This window comes from Macrobrachium nipponense, chromosome 29 (genome assembly GCF_015104395.2).
Source record: "Macrobrachium nipponense isolate FS-2020 chromosome 29, ASM1510439v2, whole genome shotgun sequence".
Taxonomy (NCBI): Eukaryota; Metazoa; Arthropoda; class Malacostraca; order Decapoda; family Palaemonidae; genus Macrobrachium; species Macrobrachium nipponense.
In genome coordinates, this window is record NC_061092.1 from 30,122,002 (window position 1) to 30,143,026 (window position 21,025).

Genomic DNA, 21,025 nt, shown 5'->3' on the forward strand with positions numbered 1-21,025 from the left:
TTTGTAAAGCCAGTTTAGTTTGCCTGTTTTCTCATCTTTTCTTCCATTGAAGCTTTCTTCGGGATCTCACAAGAAACAAGGAAATGCCTTGGAGTGAGTGGGTATTCTATGTTTTGCAAAGCACTTCAACCGAGTGCTGCCATTGGTGCCAAAAAGATTATATTTTATAGTACTTTTGGTAAAGCATGGTCATGGCCCACGTCTCAAGACATTGGGTAGTCTACTTGTGCTCTTGAGCAACTGACATTCTAATGCTTAGTTTGACAGCTCCCTAGCAGGAGACTCGAGACCAGTCTTTAGAATGCTTTGTAGCATGCTGGGAGGGAGAGACTACAACAAAAGGTAACAAGGCTCCTTACCAATGTCGACAAAGTAAGTAAAAGCAAAGCAGCACATTCCTACTGATATAACTAAGGATAGAGGAAGAATCTTGGGGCTAAAGCTTTGCATCTCTTACCTTAAAATAGGCCAGGTTGAACACAGAATTAACACCTGTCTTGAAGCGCAACTTTGTCAAATGCAAGAGACTATGACTAACAATGAGAACTGAGAACTAAGTGTCATCAAAGTTAGGTAAGCACTAAAAACTCAAGTAACAAAAGCTTTGCAAATGCAGAGGTAATGCAACTTGCTCACTCACCTAAGAAGCTTTAAACCTAGCAAACTGGTGAGGGCTTTTCAGGTATAAGAAGGTGCAAACTTACACAACTGTCAAGAGGACAAATTCAAGGATGGGAGCTTTTGAAGGGATACCAACTGAAATCATTATTACTGTACAATCTGATCTGGAAAATCTGGCATTTCATGGTCTGGGAACTAACAAGATCTGAGACGTTTTGGAAGAGGCAAAGCAACATCCAATACTGGTGAAATCACAGTTTTACTTCATAACTATTATCAGCACCTTTTGGCGCCGATAACTGAAACTTGGGCCTTATGGTGCCATAAATTGCCCTAGCACCATAAAATGGATCACCATTAAGCGAAACCGCCGATAACCGGGGACTGCCTGTGCTATGATAATGACAACAATACTTACAGTAGTACCTCAAGATACGGAATTAATCCGTTCCGAGGCGGCCTTCGTACCATGAGCTTTTCGTATTTTGGACCGCATTTTACATGTAAAATGGCTAATCCATTCCAACACCCCAGTAAATTTCATAATAAAGCTAAATTGACCTATAAACAATGAAATACTACAACAATTTGGACCATTCAATACCTAACTTAATACGTACTGCTAATTACCTGTAAATAAAGTGTATTAGTGTACATGGTATACAAGAAATACTGTACGTATGTAGTAAAATGTGGAAGCTTACCTTTCGAGTGAGGCTATCTCCGAAAGTGGCGACAGAGGAGGAGGACAAACAGCAGATAAGTACGTACACTTAACTTTACGAAACATAAAAAAATGTAAGGAAAACATACATAAACTAGACTTTACGAAACACATTAACAAAACTGTAACACTTAACCTTACAAAAAATTAAAATAATTTTTTTTTACTTTTTTTTTTTTGTACTTTTTTTTTTTTTTTTGTACGTTTAACGTACGTGCGTTTTTTTTTTTTTTTTTTTTTTTTTTTTTTTTTTTTTTTTACAAAATTTCAACTTCATCACCACTTTCAACTTTCTGTTTTTTAGTATCACTTGGTTCTTCCTTTTGCTTACTCCTGCTAGTACTAAAGGCCTTTAAAAAATAACTATCCAAGGAAGATTGCTTCTGCCTACTTTTCACAATGTTCCTGAAACGACTCGGGCAAGCGTCATCGAACTGTGCAAGCATACGATATGTGTAAGCCTTTCCGGGTTGCCTTTTTTTTCTACAAATGATTGCACTTTATGAAAAGCAGCTAGAACATCCTTAATTTCTGCTGTTGTCATAGGGTCGTCCTCCTCCTCCTCACCGCTGCTAGAGAACTCCTCTTGAACAACGTTGTGTGCATGGCCTCCAACTCCTTCAGGTCATCCATCATATGCTCCTCAAGAAGGTCATTGATGTCATCCTCGTCGACGACCAGCCCCATGGACTTGCCGAGTGCAACAATCTCGTCAAGATCTGGTTGCAAAACAGTTTCAGGATCGTCAACAGTTTCTGAATCTGCAGCACCAGCTTCGCCCACGTCGAATCCCTCAAAGTCTCGGGTGGGTACGGCATCAGGCCAGAGTTTCCTCCACGAGGAATTCAAGGTTTGCCTCGAAACCTCCTGCCAAACTTGGTCAATGAGTCGGATGCATATCACAACATCGAAATGCTCCTTCCAAAATTCACGCAAGGTGAGGTTTGTGATATCGGTGATGTTGAAACATCTCTTGAAAAGATGTTTCATATATAGCTTCTTAAAGTTCGATATCACTTGCTGGTTCATGGGCTGGAGGAGAGGGGTGGTGTTAGACGGAAGATAAAGAACCTTGATGAAGGAATACTCCGCTAGGATATCTTCCTTGAGGCCAGGAGGGTGAGCAGGGGCATTGTCCAACGCCAGCAGGCATTTCAGAGGGAGGCGCTTCTCTTCCAAGAATTTCTTCACTGTCGGGCCGAAACACAGATTTACCCACTCCGTGAACAAAAGCCTCGTTACCCAGGCTTTCGCATTAGCCCTCCACATCACTGGAAGTTTCTCCTTAAGCACTTTGTGGGCCTTGAAGGCTCGAGGAGTCTCGGAATGATAGACCAGTAAGGGCTTCACCTTGCAATCCCCACTTGCGTTCAAACAAAGTGCGAGCGTAAGCCTGTCTTTCACAGGCTTATGCCCGGGTAGCTTCTTCTCTTCTTCCGTGATGTACATCCGACGAGGCATTTTTTTTTCAAAAAAGGCCAGTCTCATCACAGTTGAAGACTTGCTGAGAAGTGTAGCCTTCCTTGGTCATCATCTCGTCGAACGTCTTTTAAAGACTTCGGCCGCTTTCGTGTCTGAGCTGGCAGCCTCCCCATGCCGCACCAACGAATGGATGCCAGTCCATTTACGGACTTTCTCAAACCACCCATGCGAAGCCTTGAAGTCTGGGGTTGGCGTTGATGTCCCTTCTCCTCCGTCATCTTCGGCCTGGTCAATCAAATCGCCTAAAATAGTGCTGACCTTGTGAGAGATTGCCGTCTCCGTTATCATATCGCCAGCGATTTCTGTCTTTTATCCAGACAAGAAGAAGCCTTTCCATCTCGTCGTGCACGTGGGTCCTCTTGCTGGACAAAATAGTGACGCCCTTGGAAGGTGTAGCTGCTTTGATGGCATCCTTCTGCTTAAGGATGGTGCCTATTGTCGACGGATTTCGGTCGTATTCCTTGGTGATCACACTCAATCGCATACCAGCTTCATACTTCTTGATAATCTCCATCTTCGTTTCCAAAGAGAGCATCCTCTTCTTTCCGTGAATTTCAAGTTTCTTGGGACCCATGACTATGTATATATGTACTGTACGTAATTATGTTATGTAGTATGTATAAGTATGGAGTAAAGTTCTCACACAACACGATAAAGTATACTACTACAACGAAATCACTAACAAATTTACGTTAATAAACGAAATCGTTAGAACGAACGAATACCGCGTGTACGATACAGATGATGCCGTGCAGTGCCGAAGAAGCACGCCGCTACGTAGTAGATGCATGATGGGAGGGATGCTGACCAATAGGAGAGAAGGATCTCATGGCGGTGACCAGCATCAGGAACCAATGGGAGAGCAGGAGGATGGTAGCAAGTCTACACAGTTGGCGGCGCGCAAGTTTCAAAATTGTTATCAGTGGTCTGGGCGAATCTCGGACTTTACAGCAACAACTTTTCGTATGTAGCTGTAAAATTTTTCGTATTAGCCTTCGTATCTCGAGTTTTTCGTAAGTAGAGCCTTTCGTATCTCGAGGTACCACTGTACATGAAAAATAACTTCATACATGTAAAACAATAGTTTTACTAATATTGTCATTCTTGATACTATTGTATTATTTGACTTTTGAAAAGATTTGACAGGGTAACAACCTAACTAGGCCAGCAGTCTCTCTCTCAAACACACACACATACAGGTTTATTATTACTGTACAGTCTGACCTCGAAAATCTGGCATTTCATGGTCTGGGAACTAAAAAGATCCGACACATTTTGGAAGAGGCAAAAGCAACATCCAATATGTACTGTACTGGCAAAATCACAGCTTTACATCACTCAAGTTGCATTTTTAAACTGTTTTGATAAATTACGTATTTTTAATACTAATGTAACCATTAGCAGAAAGCAAATGCCGCACATTTGCTATGATGGTCATAAATTACAATGCTATGATCGTGTAAATAATACATGAAAAGTAATGAATGCATACAGTATGTAAAACAAGTTTTACTAAAATTATCATTATTGATACAACTGTATTTGACTTTTGCAAAGATATTAGACAGTGTAACAACCTACTTGAGCCAGCAGTCTCTCTCTCTCTCTCACAGGTTTAAAGAAACAAAAGCAGCAGATTTTTACATTGCTGAAATTGAAAACCAAAATGTTTGAAGTACCTAAAACAAAGAAGGGTGGGAGACAAAATTGTTTACATAGGGGGTTTTGGGATAAGTGTTTAACCGCAGGATGAACCTACAGCTCCTAAAAAATTTTTGCCAAATGACAAATTGGACACAATAAAAGTTCAGTGCTGGAATCTACCCGATAAGTAACTTATCTAACCTGTCTACATCAATTTACCAACCAATTTTTTCTGCAGTACTTAACTTCCTCTTATGTACCTCAGTTGATGTGAACAGTGAGACACATTCTCCCATAGTTCCTAGGATGCCCGTAGTTTGGTATTCATCTCAACCCTGTTCCTAAGGCTGCCACCGTACGTTGCCCCAACCTGATTGCAGGGATTTGAATTCCTACCAATCGTATGACAGTTGTCCCTGGTCACTTCCTACAGACATGGATTAAAAAATATAACCCATTAAAATGTCTGATTAACATGATTCACAAACCTATAACCTGGCCCAAAATCATACATTCTTTGTCTTTAACCACCAAGATGGAGTGTCATGACAAAATATTCTTCCTGAAACGAGTCGCCGCAGACTATTTTAATTCTTGTACTCAGATGTTCCGTGTCCACTTCATGCATTTCTGGATTTAATCAAGCATGTTTATCCACTCAAAAGTCAACTGACATCCCCCTTCTCTGATTTACTTTCCTGGCCGAAAACAATAAGACCAGGACCTATTGCACCAGATTCACGGGACCCTCCGCCTGCTTCAAAGAGGCCAAGACTGATAACCTCATGGTTGTCGGACAGCAGTGATTTTGAGTAAGGCAAGTGCTACATTTATTTTTCTGTGAGTTAATGTCATTGCACGAGAAATAATCAAGATTTGAATCCTCACCGTTAAGGGGAAGCCTAGACAGTCCACCCATTCAAGTTACTGGGTTTCCAACTTTGGGGGCTATTTCTATCATCCAGGATTTTCTGTGGTCCGACAGTGGCCTGGTCCCAAAGATGCCGGTTTCAAGAGGTTGGACTGTATTATGATCAACAAGACCTTGAGTCCTACTTTTAACTATCAAAAAGGCTCAACCAACAGATTTGATTTTAAATGAAACTGAAGCAAAAACCAAAGTAGGAGGCACCTGGAACCAAAAGATCCTGTACCAATGTGCAAGTCATACATTTAGTAAATATTACTTTTAAGATGGCACTACTTTCTCCAAAACTGTAAAATGCTAACAATGAATTGAAAGTAAAAATTTTGTCAAGTTATTAAATATAACTGCACAGCTGGGGTAAGCTGACAAAACCCTAATTTTATGGTAATGCTTACTCATAAATTTATTCTTGCAAAGATATAGGATAAAATCATCACTTCCAGTGAAGACTAGAAAAGTTATCAAAAGGAAATATGACAAAACAGGCTGGAAAAGCATTAGAAAGATCTTGACCAACAAGCAATGCTGACGAAAGCCACCCTGGTGACTAACGTGTTTCTCACCAAACTCCAAAACCACTTACTAGAGAAAACAAGTCCCTGGGACTGGCCACACATTCAGACTAGAAAAGGACCAGAGACCTTTAAAAATGGCATCACTCCTCTTCAACATCATAATCAGAAGGTACTGAGTAAGCCACTGTCCCCAAAAGAATTGATTCCCTAAGCTCTTGTAATATCCCCTGCAGACTTAGCACTGTATCAGGACAGCACAAAATGAGCACTGTACCGGGAAAGCAGACAATCAACTATGATTTCCTTCTAAAATCCAGCAAAGGTGCTCAAACAAAATCACGTTTTTAAACCCTGAATTGAATTATGAGATCTATCTGTAACTATGAACCTTCCATAGATCCGCTGGATTGTTTTCAACCTTTAAATTCAATGTTGAAGTCGTGGATCCATTTCCCTAAATAAAGTTACTTTCAACTAAACCAAAATTAATGTTGTAAACTGGATTAAGAACAAAGTTTAACTAAACTAAAAGGATTTCAGGATAATTGCTAAAGGAGAGGCTAGAGACAAGATGTCCAGCAGTTGACATGAATTTTAAAATATCAGAACTGGGGCATACCAGTGACCTGTCCATAAGAATCCACTAGAAAATCTTTATTAAAAAACGCCTGAATGAAGTGTATCAATGGCTGAAGAATTCAAATACCATGCTAGATGTAGATTACTGGTTCTTGTACAATCTATGTTTAAAAGTTATTTTTTACACTGCAGAGCACATGCTTCCTCATTGATGGAGCAAAGTCTGTGGGAGCTGGGAACTTTGATGGAGTATGCAATTTTAAGCATCATTAGATCAAGAGCAGTTGTCATAAAACCACAACTGTATAGAGAACATAGGTGGAACAATTTACTTTCCCCCAACAATAAAACCAACATCTACTACCACCAAAACAATTCATTCCAAAAACAGCCTATTTTTACATTCAGCAACAAATATGACACGGATAAATGTATTTTCATCAAAACTTGGGTTATTAGTAAATGAGGTTTGAGAATTATCATCTTGGAGAATTGATGATTAACACTTGACAAACTGGAGTAATGAGATTGCATTAAATCCTCTGAAATTTATTCCTGCAAAAAACAGATTTGTCATAAGAGTCATACACCAAGTGAGAGGAAATGGGCCTCTTTAATAAAACTGGACATGCCAATCAAGGATCATTCTTGAACACGAGAAGGAGCCATTAAAGTTGGATTTTCCTGTCAACAGAATTATGGAAATACAGTATTTCATGGGTTGAGATGAAACAACTTCAGTACTTTTAATTCTCAATTTCACAACGATCATGACAACTCTATACTTATAACCATATAACCAAGGACTGGCTGTATCTCACTCAAAGTTCAGCTTTAGTTACTCATGTGATATCAAAGGTTCTTATAAGGCTTTGTATCATGCATACTTTTAATTGTTACAAAACCCCTTTTTCCTCTTGTGCTTCTCTCCACCTTTCCTCAATTCTCTCCCTCCTCAACCTCCCAAAAACTTTCCTCCAATCAAGCAGACAAAGGGAAACTTTTGATCTTGGGAAGAGACAAAACACAAACTACTATTCTTCCTTATACTCATTTCCCACCTACATTATCTTCGCTCTTGGTGACATCTCTAGAAGTGGAATATGAAACTTAGGTAAAAGGCCAAGCTCTGGGACTTATGAAGTCATTCAGCACTGAAAAGGAAACTGAGGGTACACAAAGTTGCACAACAAATCAACTGTAAGAAGAGGGAAGAAATATAAGATGGAAGAGAATATGAAAGGAATGAAGGGTTGCAGCTAGTGGCCAAAGGGATGCTGTTCAGAACCTTAGTAATGCCTGACAGCAGCAATATCCCTAATGGGCTTACTCACCCAGAGTAAATTTTCATAAAAATTCCATGCCAACCTTCCACCATGACTAATTACCATTTCTTTAAAATATTACACACTTCACCCTGCTTGCCAGCTCTTCACTGGCATCTTTTTGGCAGAACTGTTTGCTAGCTAGACAGTATATTGCTTGGGGTAATTTTAGATTGTCATAATTCACCTAGATCTTGTAATTTCTGCCTCACCTTTCTGGGATTGGTTTAACAAATTTGGCACATCAAAATACTTCGCCTGGTCTATGGACACAAAAAATTCATCGTCTATATAATTATTTAACGCATTCTAAATTGTAAACACTGAAAACATAGTAGAATGACAATTTTTCAATGGAACTTGTCAGTTACCTGTAATTACTAGTAGACTACAATCACATTACCAGTATTTTCAAAATTACAATATTTTCTGGGTACTACACTACTAATACTTCAACCATTCCACATCATCAACACTGAAATACAAGCTTACCTAATCTTTATCATAATAATAATCTCAAAATATGTTTTTTCACAACTGGTCCAACACATTACAAGGACTTCCAATCTCTTCTACTGTTTGTATTATCTCAAATTTTACGTGGCGCAAATCCTTAATTATGACTTACTTTACTTCATTCTGCCTCTGAACAAAAAATTATTAGTAACATTCAAGACTTGCTATTAAACAGTAAGACGTGCAATGAAACCAATGTTCAGTATATAGATGAAAGATTGATGACTGAAAAGTGGCACTTGCAACATGCTCTTATGCCCTGGGAGAGAGAGAGAGGAGAGGAGAGAGAGGAGAGAGAATGGAGAGAAGAGAGAGAGAGAGACGCGATTGAGACGAGAGAGAGAGAGAGAGATAGAGAGAGCAGGAGAGAGAGAGAGAGAGAGAGAGAGAGAGAGAAAAAAAAAAAAAAAGGGAATTCAATCTACCCAGATTTACTTACTGTCCACCTCAGGTTCTACCAAGTAGAAAAACCAAGACTTTTACAAATAAAATCTGTATATGGGATTATTGGAAGTTGAATAAGGACAGCAGCAAGAAAATGATGATTACCAAAAATGTTGAACAGTGATACACATGTTAATGAGGTGCATTCATATTTGCAAGATACCCATTACATATGTACACTTCCTATGTAAAACACAGTATATATGGTAGTTATGTAATTAAGCAATAGTGTGCACTCTAATGGATGTTAATGTAGTTTATATAAACTCCAGTATACCAAAAAAAAAAAAAAAAATGCACTATCTAGTTACATTAATCATTTCCATGCCACACACTATTCATATGTCTATATTCTAAAAGACTTTGTAATACTTCATAAAGCACAAGAGAGAAACCTAAATCAAAAGAACCAGGTACGGGACTCAGGCAGACTCAGTTTGCAAGTTTATTGCCACCTACACCTGACCCTTATGCTTTCAATTCTTTCCCTTCATGCTCATCAATTAGTCAACTGGCAGACAACCTTTGTACATATCCAATGGGTACATACAACGCTCAGCTGATAAACATAGCCGTACCAAGGTACTTTGGCCTATTTTTGCACTTTTGCTACTAAGAGATATTAGATGTACATATTACCAACAAACACGCGATCAAGTGCACAGCGTGGATGGTCAGAGGGTTTGTACATATCATAAGTGGTGTAAAAAGGAGTAAAAAATACATTCATAATTTAAATAACATCAGTCAGTCGGAAATGGGCTACTTCAGTCAAGTCAACTTTATAACCTACAAAATACATTATCAATCTGTTCTATATCTCTGCCAAGGATAAATGAAATTTTACTTTCTATTTTGTTGGAGACCTAAGTACAACATAACTAGATTAAGTTATGAAGAAAGTATTCATAGTTTCACTGAATTAACTTGGGCCAATAAAGCCATTCAGCATTCAAGACAGGAAAAAGATAGAGTGGTTTGATATCAAGATGGAATAAAGTTAAAGTGGTATCATATGCTAAAAAGTGGGTGCAGCTAGGGGTCAAAAGATGCTACATACATCCTTATCTATGATTTATGAACCACTCATGTGCACAGACAACACCAATGGCCCAATGCGACAACACATACAGAAGACCAGTACTTTCTCCAGCTGCTTCTAAATCTTTGATGGCCAAAGGTATATCATCACTGGATGTATTGGCTCAGGACAAGGCAAATGCACTTAAAAGAACATTTGAGGCTGATCAGTAATCAACAATATTTGCAAAACATACAAGGTATCTTTCTGCCAAAACACCAAGTTCATGCCATGCACTTTATTAAAGTCTCATCAATTACTTTGAAGAGTCCAGAGCTACACTGCACAACAGCAAGAGCATTAAAATCATTATTTTATGACTACAAAGCTGCTTACAAGTTAGAAAAACTGTTCCTATGCCAAGAACCTTAACAAGAAAAGAAGCCCCGTATGAATAAAGATTTTGTATCAACAGCGCAAACTAACAGAAAAACTAAGAAACCATAAGTGTGTACATCTACTAAAGACATTATCTGATCTTTATGGAAAAACTAATCACACTACAATATGATTTCTACATCATCCAGGCAGCTGTTGCAACTTCTTTACTGTCACTCAATTTTTGCTTCATTCCACAAATGCTATGAAGGTATGAATGCTCCACCTCTTCCAAAAGCAACCATGCCACTATTGGCTCTTCTTTTATAAGACTAGTTTTTGTATTTGAAAAAGGAATAAAGAATAGCCAAAGTAAGACTTCCAGCATTTTACTCAGAACTTCTGGAACATCTTCTTAGTTCCTGGGGCCTTAGTTACTTTCAAGACATTAAAACGAACAGTCTTGGCCAATGATCTGCATTCTCCTACTGTAACAATATCACCTGGTCTCACATCCCTGAAAGAAAGAAACAAAAACTATGAAACATCACAGTACATCAATTTTGCATGAGATAATCCAAGGTTAAAAATATTCAATGACATAAAAAGACAGTCTCTTGATTAGATCACAAAAAAATAATAACCTGCACTTACAAAATAATAAAGCAAACAATCTTAAAAAGTTTTAAGGGGCTGTTAACAATTATTTGATTTACATGTTTAAATTGATGTCTTAACTCCCACACAAGACACTTGCTTTATGTATCCAACTTGACTTGAAGAAAAAACATATCTAATATGCAAAAGCAGCGGAATGAACTCCCAAGAGACAAAACCATAAAAAATCTGTTCTAACCATACAAACGCCCTGTGGAGGGGTACTTAACCTAAAAAAAGCAGACAACATATATATATCATATCATATACCAAACAAAGCAAATTCAGGGGTTCAAATTCTGTCAGAAATCATCTTTCATACAAACAATGGTCACATGACATTCAATTAATGAAATGTCACAATTCTGTAGCAACTGGGACTTGAAATAATTTTCCAATTTCTTTTTTAAGGGAGATGAAATAATCATGCCAATCAAAACTACAGCTTTTAAACTTTCCAATTTTTTAAAGGAAGATGAAATAACCAGACCAATCTAAAATGACAAATTCCAATAAATTTATCCACAAGTACAGAAATAAACAATTGCTCAAGTTGGTACAAAATATGGGAGCAACACTCCAAGCCAGCTATGTTACAAATTGTTGACATTCATTGTATAGAGTATTTTCAAAGAACATAAAAGAAATCAAAGTACTGACATGTAACCCTATACTGTACCTTCAAGTTAATTACATAATACAGTTGACCCTTAAAAACCAGCATTCTATGGTCCAGCAACTCAAAGTGGTTCAGCTTGATTCTGAATCGGCCACCATTAGTTCATTGCGTCATGTTTTGTTTACAACTTCAAGACTGCAAATATTATGCCATATCTCCTTTGTTTTTATGAAATTAGTTGTTAATAAAGAAAATATGTGAAGTCACAATATGAATTGTTTGTTTGTATGGTGTTTTTGTTAAATGGAACCAGTACTTATTCAGCAACGGGACCAACGGCTTTACATGACTTCCGAACCATGTCGAGTGAACTTTTATCACCAGAAATCAAATATGTTTTTGATATATTCTTTAAATATTCCACTTGAGAAGACTCTACAGTCAACCTTTCTCTTAAAATGAGACACTTGGCAATACATGAATTCCTCAGTGTGCGCGCTCAAAAGACAAGGGTGATACAGTTTTGATAATTTCTTTTTGTAACTGTATTTACCTATTCAATATGCCACCCATGAGATCAAATGATGCTAGAGGTAAGAGGCGCAAGGATAAATCTGTACTTATGCTAGAAAAATATTTATTTCATTAGCGTATAGTTTAGTTTTCATTTTTCTCAATAGATGGTGGTGTGCTTTGTTACGTTTTGACGGCGACAATCAATTGCACTGTGAATGTAGAGTTCCATTCATCATTTTTTCCATCTAACCATCCTCTACAATCAAAATAAATGATGTAGAAACTAATAGTGATAATTATGAAAATACAAAAATTTAGGATATGAAAGTCACTTATAATAATGTGCAGATTCTGAGAATTTTAGTACTATAGTTGGCTTAAGATAGGCTAACTTGGGAATATAGGGTAAATGTGGTCAAGTACACTATTTTAAATTATACAGCACAAAGTTGTAAAATGAAGTTAAAATATGAGTAAGAAAATGATAAAAGCAGTAAGAAATTAGGCAATTGGTAGGCTAAGTCGGAAACTAGGCTATTTGTATGTAGAATTACATTGCAAGACTGTTTACCTAGGGGCTTCATTTTTTAGGGATGTATTCCATATTACAGGATTTTCTGTGATTCAGCAGTAGCCTGGACCCAAGGTTTCCAGATTTAAGAGGTTGGACTGCAATCAGTTTTCTCCATTAAATTTCTTGTTAAAACACTGAACTAATGAACATGTAATAAAAAAAATAATGTACAAGGCTGACTAGTTCACAAGAATGCCAAAAATAAAAATATTTACCTGAAGCACGGAGACAAATGAACAGACATGTTTCTGTGTCTCTTCTCAAATCTGTGAAATAAATATACATTCATTAGAATATGTTCAGGAAAAAGTTGAAATACTCTCTTTACACTAATCAAAAGTGCAACCTTCCCCTTAAAATAAATCACGAAGAACCAAAAGCTAAATATCCACTATCAGCCATAGATATTGTCAACCTTTGAAATTTTGGGGGGGTTCCAATTTTAACCGGTACACTGAACAACATATGTCCTTTTAATGCTCACTGTAAATTTATTCTTAAAGTATAAAGCTGATTTGGTGCAATTTTCAAGCTGAAAATTTGTACTCCCTTGATCAAACGAAGTCTAATTTACGCTCAAAACTTTAAAGTCTAACCGAAAGGTTGAAGTTTACTTCAATTTCTTAGAAGACATTATCAGAACGTCAAGGTTTGGGGACAAGATATTATCTGAAACCATCAGAATATAAGGGGTTAATCATTTTCAGGATGGACAAGGTACCCACCACAAATTGTGATTTACCTTTCTTAACCATCTGTTGTTACAGCTTTGTCAAACGATGCCAAAGAGAAACACTTTGTTTCTTTGCAACACAAAAAGCGACAGCACAAGTCAGGATGACTCTTGTAGAAGACCAATAACAGATAAGAAAAACATGTTCAGTAAATTTTAATCAAGGGTTTGATTGTTTGGAATCAAGGCTGTGTTATAATAGGCATATATCTCAGGGGCTACTTGACAACAAACAAAGAACAATTCAGTTGCAGTGATCACGGTTATCACCAGAGATGCCAATGACAAACCAGTTATAAACCACTATCTAGAGCCTGCCTGTAGAACATACAAGAGCCGACTCCCAAAATTTCACAAGGGCAGAGTAAAAACTGTAATAAGCAAACCAGAGCACCCACAATTTCACAATTGACCCAGACTGGAAATGTGATGTGACAAAATAAATACATGAACCATACTGTTCCAATAGAAAGGAATTTTGGATTCACATTCTTAAGAATTTTAAAGACCTGTTGAGGAGAGATGAGGACCACGCGGGGAGACATACTATGGGAGTGGAGGTGCAAGGAAGAAGAAAGAGAGGGAGACCAAGAAAGAGATGGAAGGACTGTGTGAGAGGAGATTTACATGAGAAGGGAATTGATGAGGCAGAAGTGCAAGATAGAAATAGATGGAAACGGCTCATCCGAAACGGCGACCCCATATAAAAATGGGAAAAAGCTGGGAAGAAGAAGAAGATTCTTAAGAATTTTAAAGGAATTCTGGATTCACATTCTTAAGAATTTATTCTAGTTACAAAATAATGTTACAACAGTAACAGCTTATAGCAGTTTTAATAATTTTAGCTCAATGTAATTAGGAACAAGAATACTCTCCAAGTAACTTGATACTGAAAATCTTCCAAGTATTGCAAAATGGTGACTAAAAATGCTCTGTAACATGTTTTCAGACATCACCAAATACAGGGCAGAAATTTATTACCTATTGTACTTCTTTACATAGTGCAAGTAGTCTCTACGGATGGTAATCGTTCTGTGCATCTTCATCTTCTGAACTACTCCAGTGAGGATGCGTCCACGGATTGATACATTTCCAGTGAAGGGACACTTCTTGTCAATGTATGTTCCCTCACTAGCCTGAAATAAAAGAACTAATATAACCACTGCAGATATGACCATGAATTTCAACTCTTACGTGTGTAAGTACATACTACCTCTCAATTTTATTACAACAAAACCATACTGGATAGCAATCAAAATTTAAGATTTAGAAAATAATACATGATTTAATATCAACCAAAATCAGTTCACTTCTCATTTTTACTTATATTTCTTGTACTTATATTTCATTGCATGACATTAGTCATTTTTAAGGATACAAAATTCCCTAATTTCCATATAATTTTCTATTAAGTTCATGTAATAATTGATCTTAGTATGTATAATTTACAGATATAGTAGCATCTACTGATACCAAGGATTTTAAACAAAAAGTTGTTTCATAAATGGCACATACAACATTGCCCCTTGCAGCAATATGACAATGACAAGTAACCTATATAGGAAACTGTAGCCGAGTAGTACCTCTATCAACAGCTACCAGGTAATTTGTAATTCTGGGGTTGGTCCTATTAGACATCTTATTTACAAGTTATCAAGACCGAATCAACTGCCATTAAACCACTTTAAACATCTATATAAATTGCTATGAATAAGGGAAGGATCAATGTGTGACTGGTGAAACTACCAAATAATTAAGACCAGTCCCATTAAAAATTAGTGATATATAAATGAATATAAATGCACTGATGGACAATCTACATTAAATAGAAAAGTGCTGATCTATTTTACAGTGCTGACCCACTTGGAGAACACAGTAGTTCTGCAATGCATTTCTGTTCAAAATGCAAGTTAACGAAATAATTAAGGTATTAAAAAAATCCAAATTGTTCTCTATACTCTTAAATACTCAATTCTAATTATTATTATTAATAACAGCTATTCTGAAGGGTGGTTTTCATTTATTTTTTTTATTGAAAACAAACACATTTAACAATGACTGAATGAAGTTTATTTAGCCAATCTACATTCCCCAATGGACAACTGACAATTTAGTTTTATTCTCAAAACCTCTATAAGCTTAACAAAACTTTTTCTCCTATATAATTGGTTGCAACACAAAGGAAAAACAGGTATGAGTGATGCTTATCTACTTATAACCGACAAAAACTAGTAAATATTGTCTTAAGATATATAACCAATTGAATTCACTGTCACATTAAAACCATGCTGAAACATCTGGCTTGCTTCAATATCCAGATCATAAAATTAACATTTTAAAAGGAGTTTTTAACAGTACCATTAACACAACCACACCAGAAATGCAATCTAGGTATAAGTGATAAAAGAGGGATATAGCTACCTTGAAAGGACTGTACACACACTGCTTTAATTTTTTAATTATTGCTAACCAAACTTTTACAATTAAAAATCTAAGTCCAAAACTAAGTTCCTACAATTTTTTGGCATGCCATTTCAAGATCTGACAAATAAGATAACCATAAAATCTTTCCAGTTTCACATAAGACAACACCAACATAATTCTAGGAGTCTTTCCTATTTTACTCAGGATGAAAAGTTACAGATTGTAACTAGAGGAAAATATCTGAAAAAATATTAATCAATTTTACTCTAGATGACCTGTAACTACAGTGCCCAGCAATTCTGATATAAAAAATACAAATGTATCAATGGCAAACAAAAATATAAAGACCTAGATAAATGTCTAAATATTTAGTTTAATTGTGCACCCTACTGCTGAAATTCTTAATACAGTGTATTGATTCAGTTGAAAATTTTAAGGTGAAAGAACCAGACAATGAAAGTTTTGTAGTATCCATTAATATGAGAATATCTATTGACTTCTAGACAATTTCAAAAAGTTTAACTTTCAAGAGGTTTAACAATTAACATGTTTTAACTATAAAAACCTGAAATTTCAGAATACCTCACGGGGAGTCTTGAAGCCCAAGCCGACATTGCGCACATAACGCTTTGCCTTGTTGCCTTTCTCCTTTGTAGCCTTGGAGTTAAGGAAGACTGTGGGCTGCTTCTGGAATGCCTTCTCGGTCTGGAACAATCATGCAAGACGTCTTTAAAGGTTACACACAACATGCAGGTTAACTGGGATGGGGAAACAAGCCTAATCACACTGAAAACTTAGTCGTCTTCGCACAAAATAACACACACAATGAATGATTCCTCTAACATTTATACTGGGCAACACACTCAAAACCTATGTACTGTGATGGCTGGTAGAACACCGACCAGCCATAGTAATCGGAGTGGCAGCACCAACTGAAGAGAACCTGGAGTTAGAACAAGTTAATGAAGGTTGTTAAGATGAAGCACAACCACACACAACAAGAGCTAATAGGCCTATAAGTGCATGCCTACCAGTTAGGAGCCACCCGCCACGGGTGCTGTTTTCAGCACAAGACCCCTTACCTCATGTGGGGTCTTGAATCCAAGTCCCACTTTACGAGTATACCTCAAACCTCGAGGCCGTTTTCCAAGAACCTTCTTGCGGTTCAGGAAAACACATGGCTGCTTCCGATAGGCTCGTTCAGTCTGCAATCGGCTACTGAGGTTAACACTTTATCTACATTTTCTCTTCTATGGGACAGAAATGTCCTACTTATGCCTATAAATTGCTATATTTCCATTAACATTACACAGTCTACTGAAATTTGTCAGGGTAATAATGGTTGTTTATATATAATAAAATCAACTTGCTATCAGATTGGTTCACTATAATCAAACTAAACTAATCGATCAGTCACTTACTCCTTCAGTGATGTAGATATATTCTAAATGTGAAAAAATTTTCTTTATTACCTAACTCAATCTACTCCTGAAACAACAAATTACTAACCCCTCCTTTCTTAAGATAATTCTCCTTGCAATGGTGGGCTTAACAACATAAAGCCAACATTAACCTGATGAAATGTTAAGTGTTATGTTACATTCTTAGGTTTGCTTTCACAACAAAAACAAACCTAATGGGTTGAACATATTGATTTAGTCCATAAGCGAAACCCATGCAACTAATAATCACACGAGTACTAGTATGGACAATAGATTTAAAGCTGGAATGCAACCATTCTATATACTACATATTGCATAAACCAAAACTACCAATAGATGATCACAATTCTTTAATAAATCTAACAGACCTTGTTTCACCAAGTAATGTCATATGCAATTCAAAGGAATGAAATGCTTCAAATTCTCTATGATCAATCTTGCATTAGATTAATAATGCTGTTAATTTATATCAAGGGACATATTTCACAGAAGAGGTTTTGGGTTAAATACGAAATAACCAGTTACAGTGATAATGTCTGTTATTACAAATTAATTACATGCTGGTTACTCAATATCTATTAATTACTAAACCATCCACCTAATTAGCATCCTACTCTGCATATCAGGATTGTACTGCAATGTACACTAAATATCATACCTACATATTTTTATTATGCTGTCCAATTGTGCTCCACAGATTCAGAACACTTTACCTCTACAAAATTATTACTATGTATCATGGCAAACATACCTACATGCCAAACAATTTTCAGGCGTGTCAACTCTCCATCCACCATGTAAGATATGATTCAATGAGTCACATTGTCAAATATATCACAAGCTTTGTATTTTTGACCTTACAGTACTTTTTTTAGGCCCTGTTGCCATCCAAAGACAATGTTTACAAGTTAAAACATTCTTTCCACCAACAGGCAACATTACAGATTCACTAATCCAAATTAAACCCTCTTAAGACATAAAGGAACTTGAACTGTTCAACTTTAAACTTTTCAACATCATCCTAGCTATAAATTTTTCATACACGTGTCTTCACTTTACTTAGCTCTACATATATTCACAGAAAACCAAGTATAACCAACAATTGTATTAGTTTCCAATCAATGTTCTACAATTGACAGACCCAAGTGTCACAGCAGATATAGCTGAATTTCCACTATAAATGCTTTACCGACTACAGAAAAATAATGAAAATGACAAATTCTTAATAAATTTGTATTTTTCTTAACTAACAAACCTGAGGTCTTAACTTAGGATAAATAACTTAGCGCCAGCTGGAAACCGGTAAAGTTAAAAAATTGTGTACACAAGGGACTACTGGCATCTGTGCTTGGTCATGAGTCAAGTGGAGCCACCCACATACCCCTCTTTAACTCGTATAAAATTAAAATTCAATGTAACAATAATTTGGCCTCGATTCTGTTACTGGAATGTGAAATACACTCTAGTTATAGTTTGTGACAAATGCAATTTGTGCACTGATGGCAAACATGTTGGTAGTTTCCATGAGTAACCTTTCAAAACACTGTACAAAGTGAAGTAACAAACAAAATACAAAAGTTGGTTATGAATCACTATCATCTATCTAGCATACAAAGGTGTCTGATTATATTCTTAGATTTGCTTTCATCATAATTCAAAACAAATCCAATGGGATAAACAAATTGATCTGGTCCATAAGCGAAACCCAAGTAACACAAATCACATGGGCATTAAAGTGGACACAAAATTCCAAGCTATTATGTACTACCAATCCCAAGCTATTAATACTATTACAACTTTATTGATCAGTTTTAGACTCCAATGAAATTCATGAGTATAGACTAACCACTTCACAGTGCAGAAATATTCCTTGCATTACCCAATACTCACTATGCCTACAAAACTAACTATAAATGCTTTACTGACTACATAAAAATAATGAAAACTAAAATTACACCAACAAAATAAATTAGAAATCAATGTAACGATAGTCTTGATTCTATTAATGGAATGTGAATTACATTGTTAATGGAATGTGAATTACACTCATGTTATAGTATGTATGTGACAAATGCAATTTGTGCACTGCTGGCAAACATGTTGGTAGTTTCCATGAAACCTTTCAAAATACTGTACTACAAAGTAAAGTAACAAGCAAAAGACAAAAGTTGGTTATGTATAACAATCACAATAATCTATTTAGCATACAAAGGTGTCTGATTATATTCTTAGATTTGCTTTCATCACAACTCAAAACAAATCCAATGGTATAAACAAATTGATCTGGTCCATAAGCGAAACCCAAGTAACAAATCACGTGGGCATTAGAGTGGACACACAATTCCAAGCTATTAATACCATTACTATTTCATTGATCAGTTTTAGAGGCTGCAATGAAATTCAAGAGTATAGACTAACCACTTCAGTGCAGAAAAATTCCTTGCGTTACCCAATACTCACTATGCCTACAAAGTAACTATAAATGCTTTACTGACTGAGGCAAAATAATGAAAACTAAAACTACTACAGCAAAAATAAATAAAAAATCAAAACATACTGTTAGCTACTACCTTTTTCAGCATAAAATAACCAAATAATCTTCAAACTTATTCAGAAAAAATTTGAATTTTTAACAATGATACTTGTAAAACAGGATAATTTCAGTGAATTACACTCAAGTTATAGCATCAGTGACAAATGCAATTTGTGCACTGATGGCAAAGATAATGGTAGTTTCCATGAACACTATCAAAACACTGTATAAAATGCAAGTAACAAGCAGAAAACAAAGGTTGGTTATATATAACTCGCATAATGTCTACCTAGCTTACAAAGGTGTCTGATATATTCTTTGATTTGCATTCATTAAATTCAAATCAAATCCAATGGGATAAATTGATCTGGTCCAGAAGCAAAACCCAAGTAGTAATACCAATCACATGAGCATTAGACTGGAAAAATACAATTCCAAGGCCAGCTATTAGGAGTAAACTATCAGGCCACAACACACTTCGTCATAACACCACGCCGTGACCACTTCCAGAAAAAGCAATTGAATGCGCTGCCATCAGCATCAGTCAGAACAGGTCTCCTCTAAACAATGCACAGAGACCTCTACACTCCTAGCAAAGTAAGTGGTTTCCCCTAAATTACAAAATGATGACATTTCCAATTAACAGAAATTAATGAAGGCCTAGTTGTGCGCAGTGCTAACTTGTTGGCCATGACGCTCTAGTAATGCCATCCCGATGTTTGCCGGGTTACTTGTGTAAACTAAACAAACTGTCCATTACCTGTGTTTGGGGGAAAAACCAGCGACTACCAACCCTTATCACGGTTTCCAGGTCTTATTCACTCGATATTTAAATGGTGAAACAAGAATACAATTACAACTCCAAGCATACCATTCAAAAGATTGAAGTTTCGTCAACATAATGTGATATATGAAAGCCCCATACGAACTAAAGCATGTGACGCTCTTCGTAAAATAATTTTTCAAGGAAGTTTTGAAATACAATATAGTGGCTACCGTGTGGATGTACAGGTTCTGATCAGTGACGAAAATCATCTTTCCCAGCAATCATTTGAACAATGTTAGCGTATGTATGTAACGTTTATTGATCTTACTCAAGATTGCAGTTGTAATCAGCACAACAAAACAACATTTTGTTGCCTACATTACTGAAAGTATGAAACTTTTTATTCCCGGGGTCATGGTTTGAACTGAATTCATCCTTACCTTGTAATCGGTGGTTTTTATCCTTACTGCCATCACAACTGAAACTCCACAGTGCTTATTTGATTGTTATTATAAACATATTGGTCTCGGTTCACTCCACATTGCACTTTTAACCAGTTGCTGTTCCTGGTTCCTAAGCGCATG

General features: G+C 36.4%; 1 protein-coding gene across 1 annotated transcript; it reads right to left on the bottom strand.

The window, feature by feature from the left end:
- Positions 1 to 10,550: 10,550 nt before the first annotated feature.
- LOC135206219 (small ribosomal subunit protein uS17-like) lies at positions 10,551 to 16,443 on the bottom strand. The gene is made up of 4 exons (XM_064237568.1): positions 16,283 to 16,443; positions 14,258 to 14,412; positions 12,759 to 12,809; positions 10,551 to 10,694 (listed from the first exon to the last, which is right to left on the bottom strand). Exons 2-4 carry the CDS (start codon positions 14,320 to 14,322, stop codon positions 10,571 to 10,573), a joined length of 240 nt encoding a protein of 79 aa, XP_064093638.1. The 5' UTR covers positions 14,323 to 14,412; positions 16,283 to 16,443; the 3' UTR covers positions 10,551 to 10,570.
- Between the last annotated feature and the right edge of the window lie 4,582 nt (positions 16,444 to 21,025).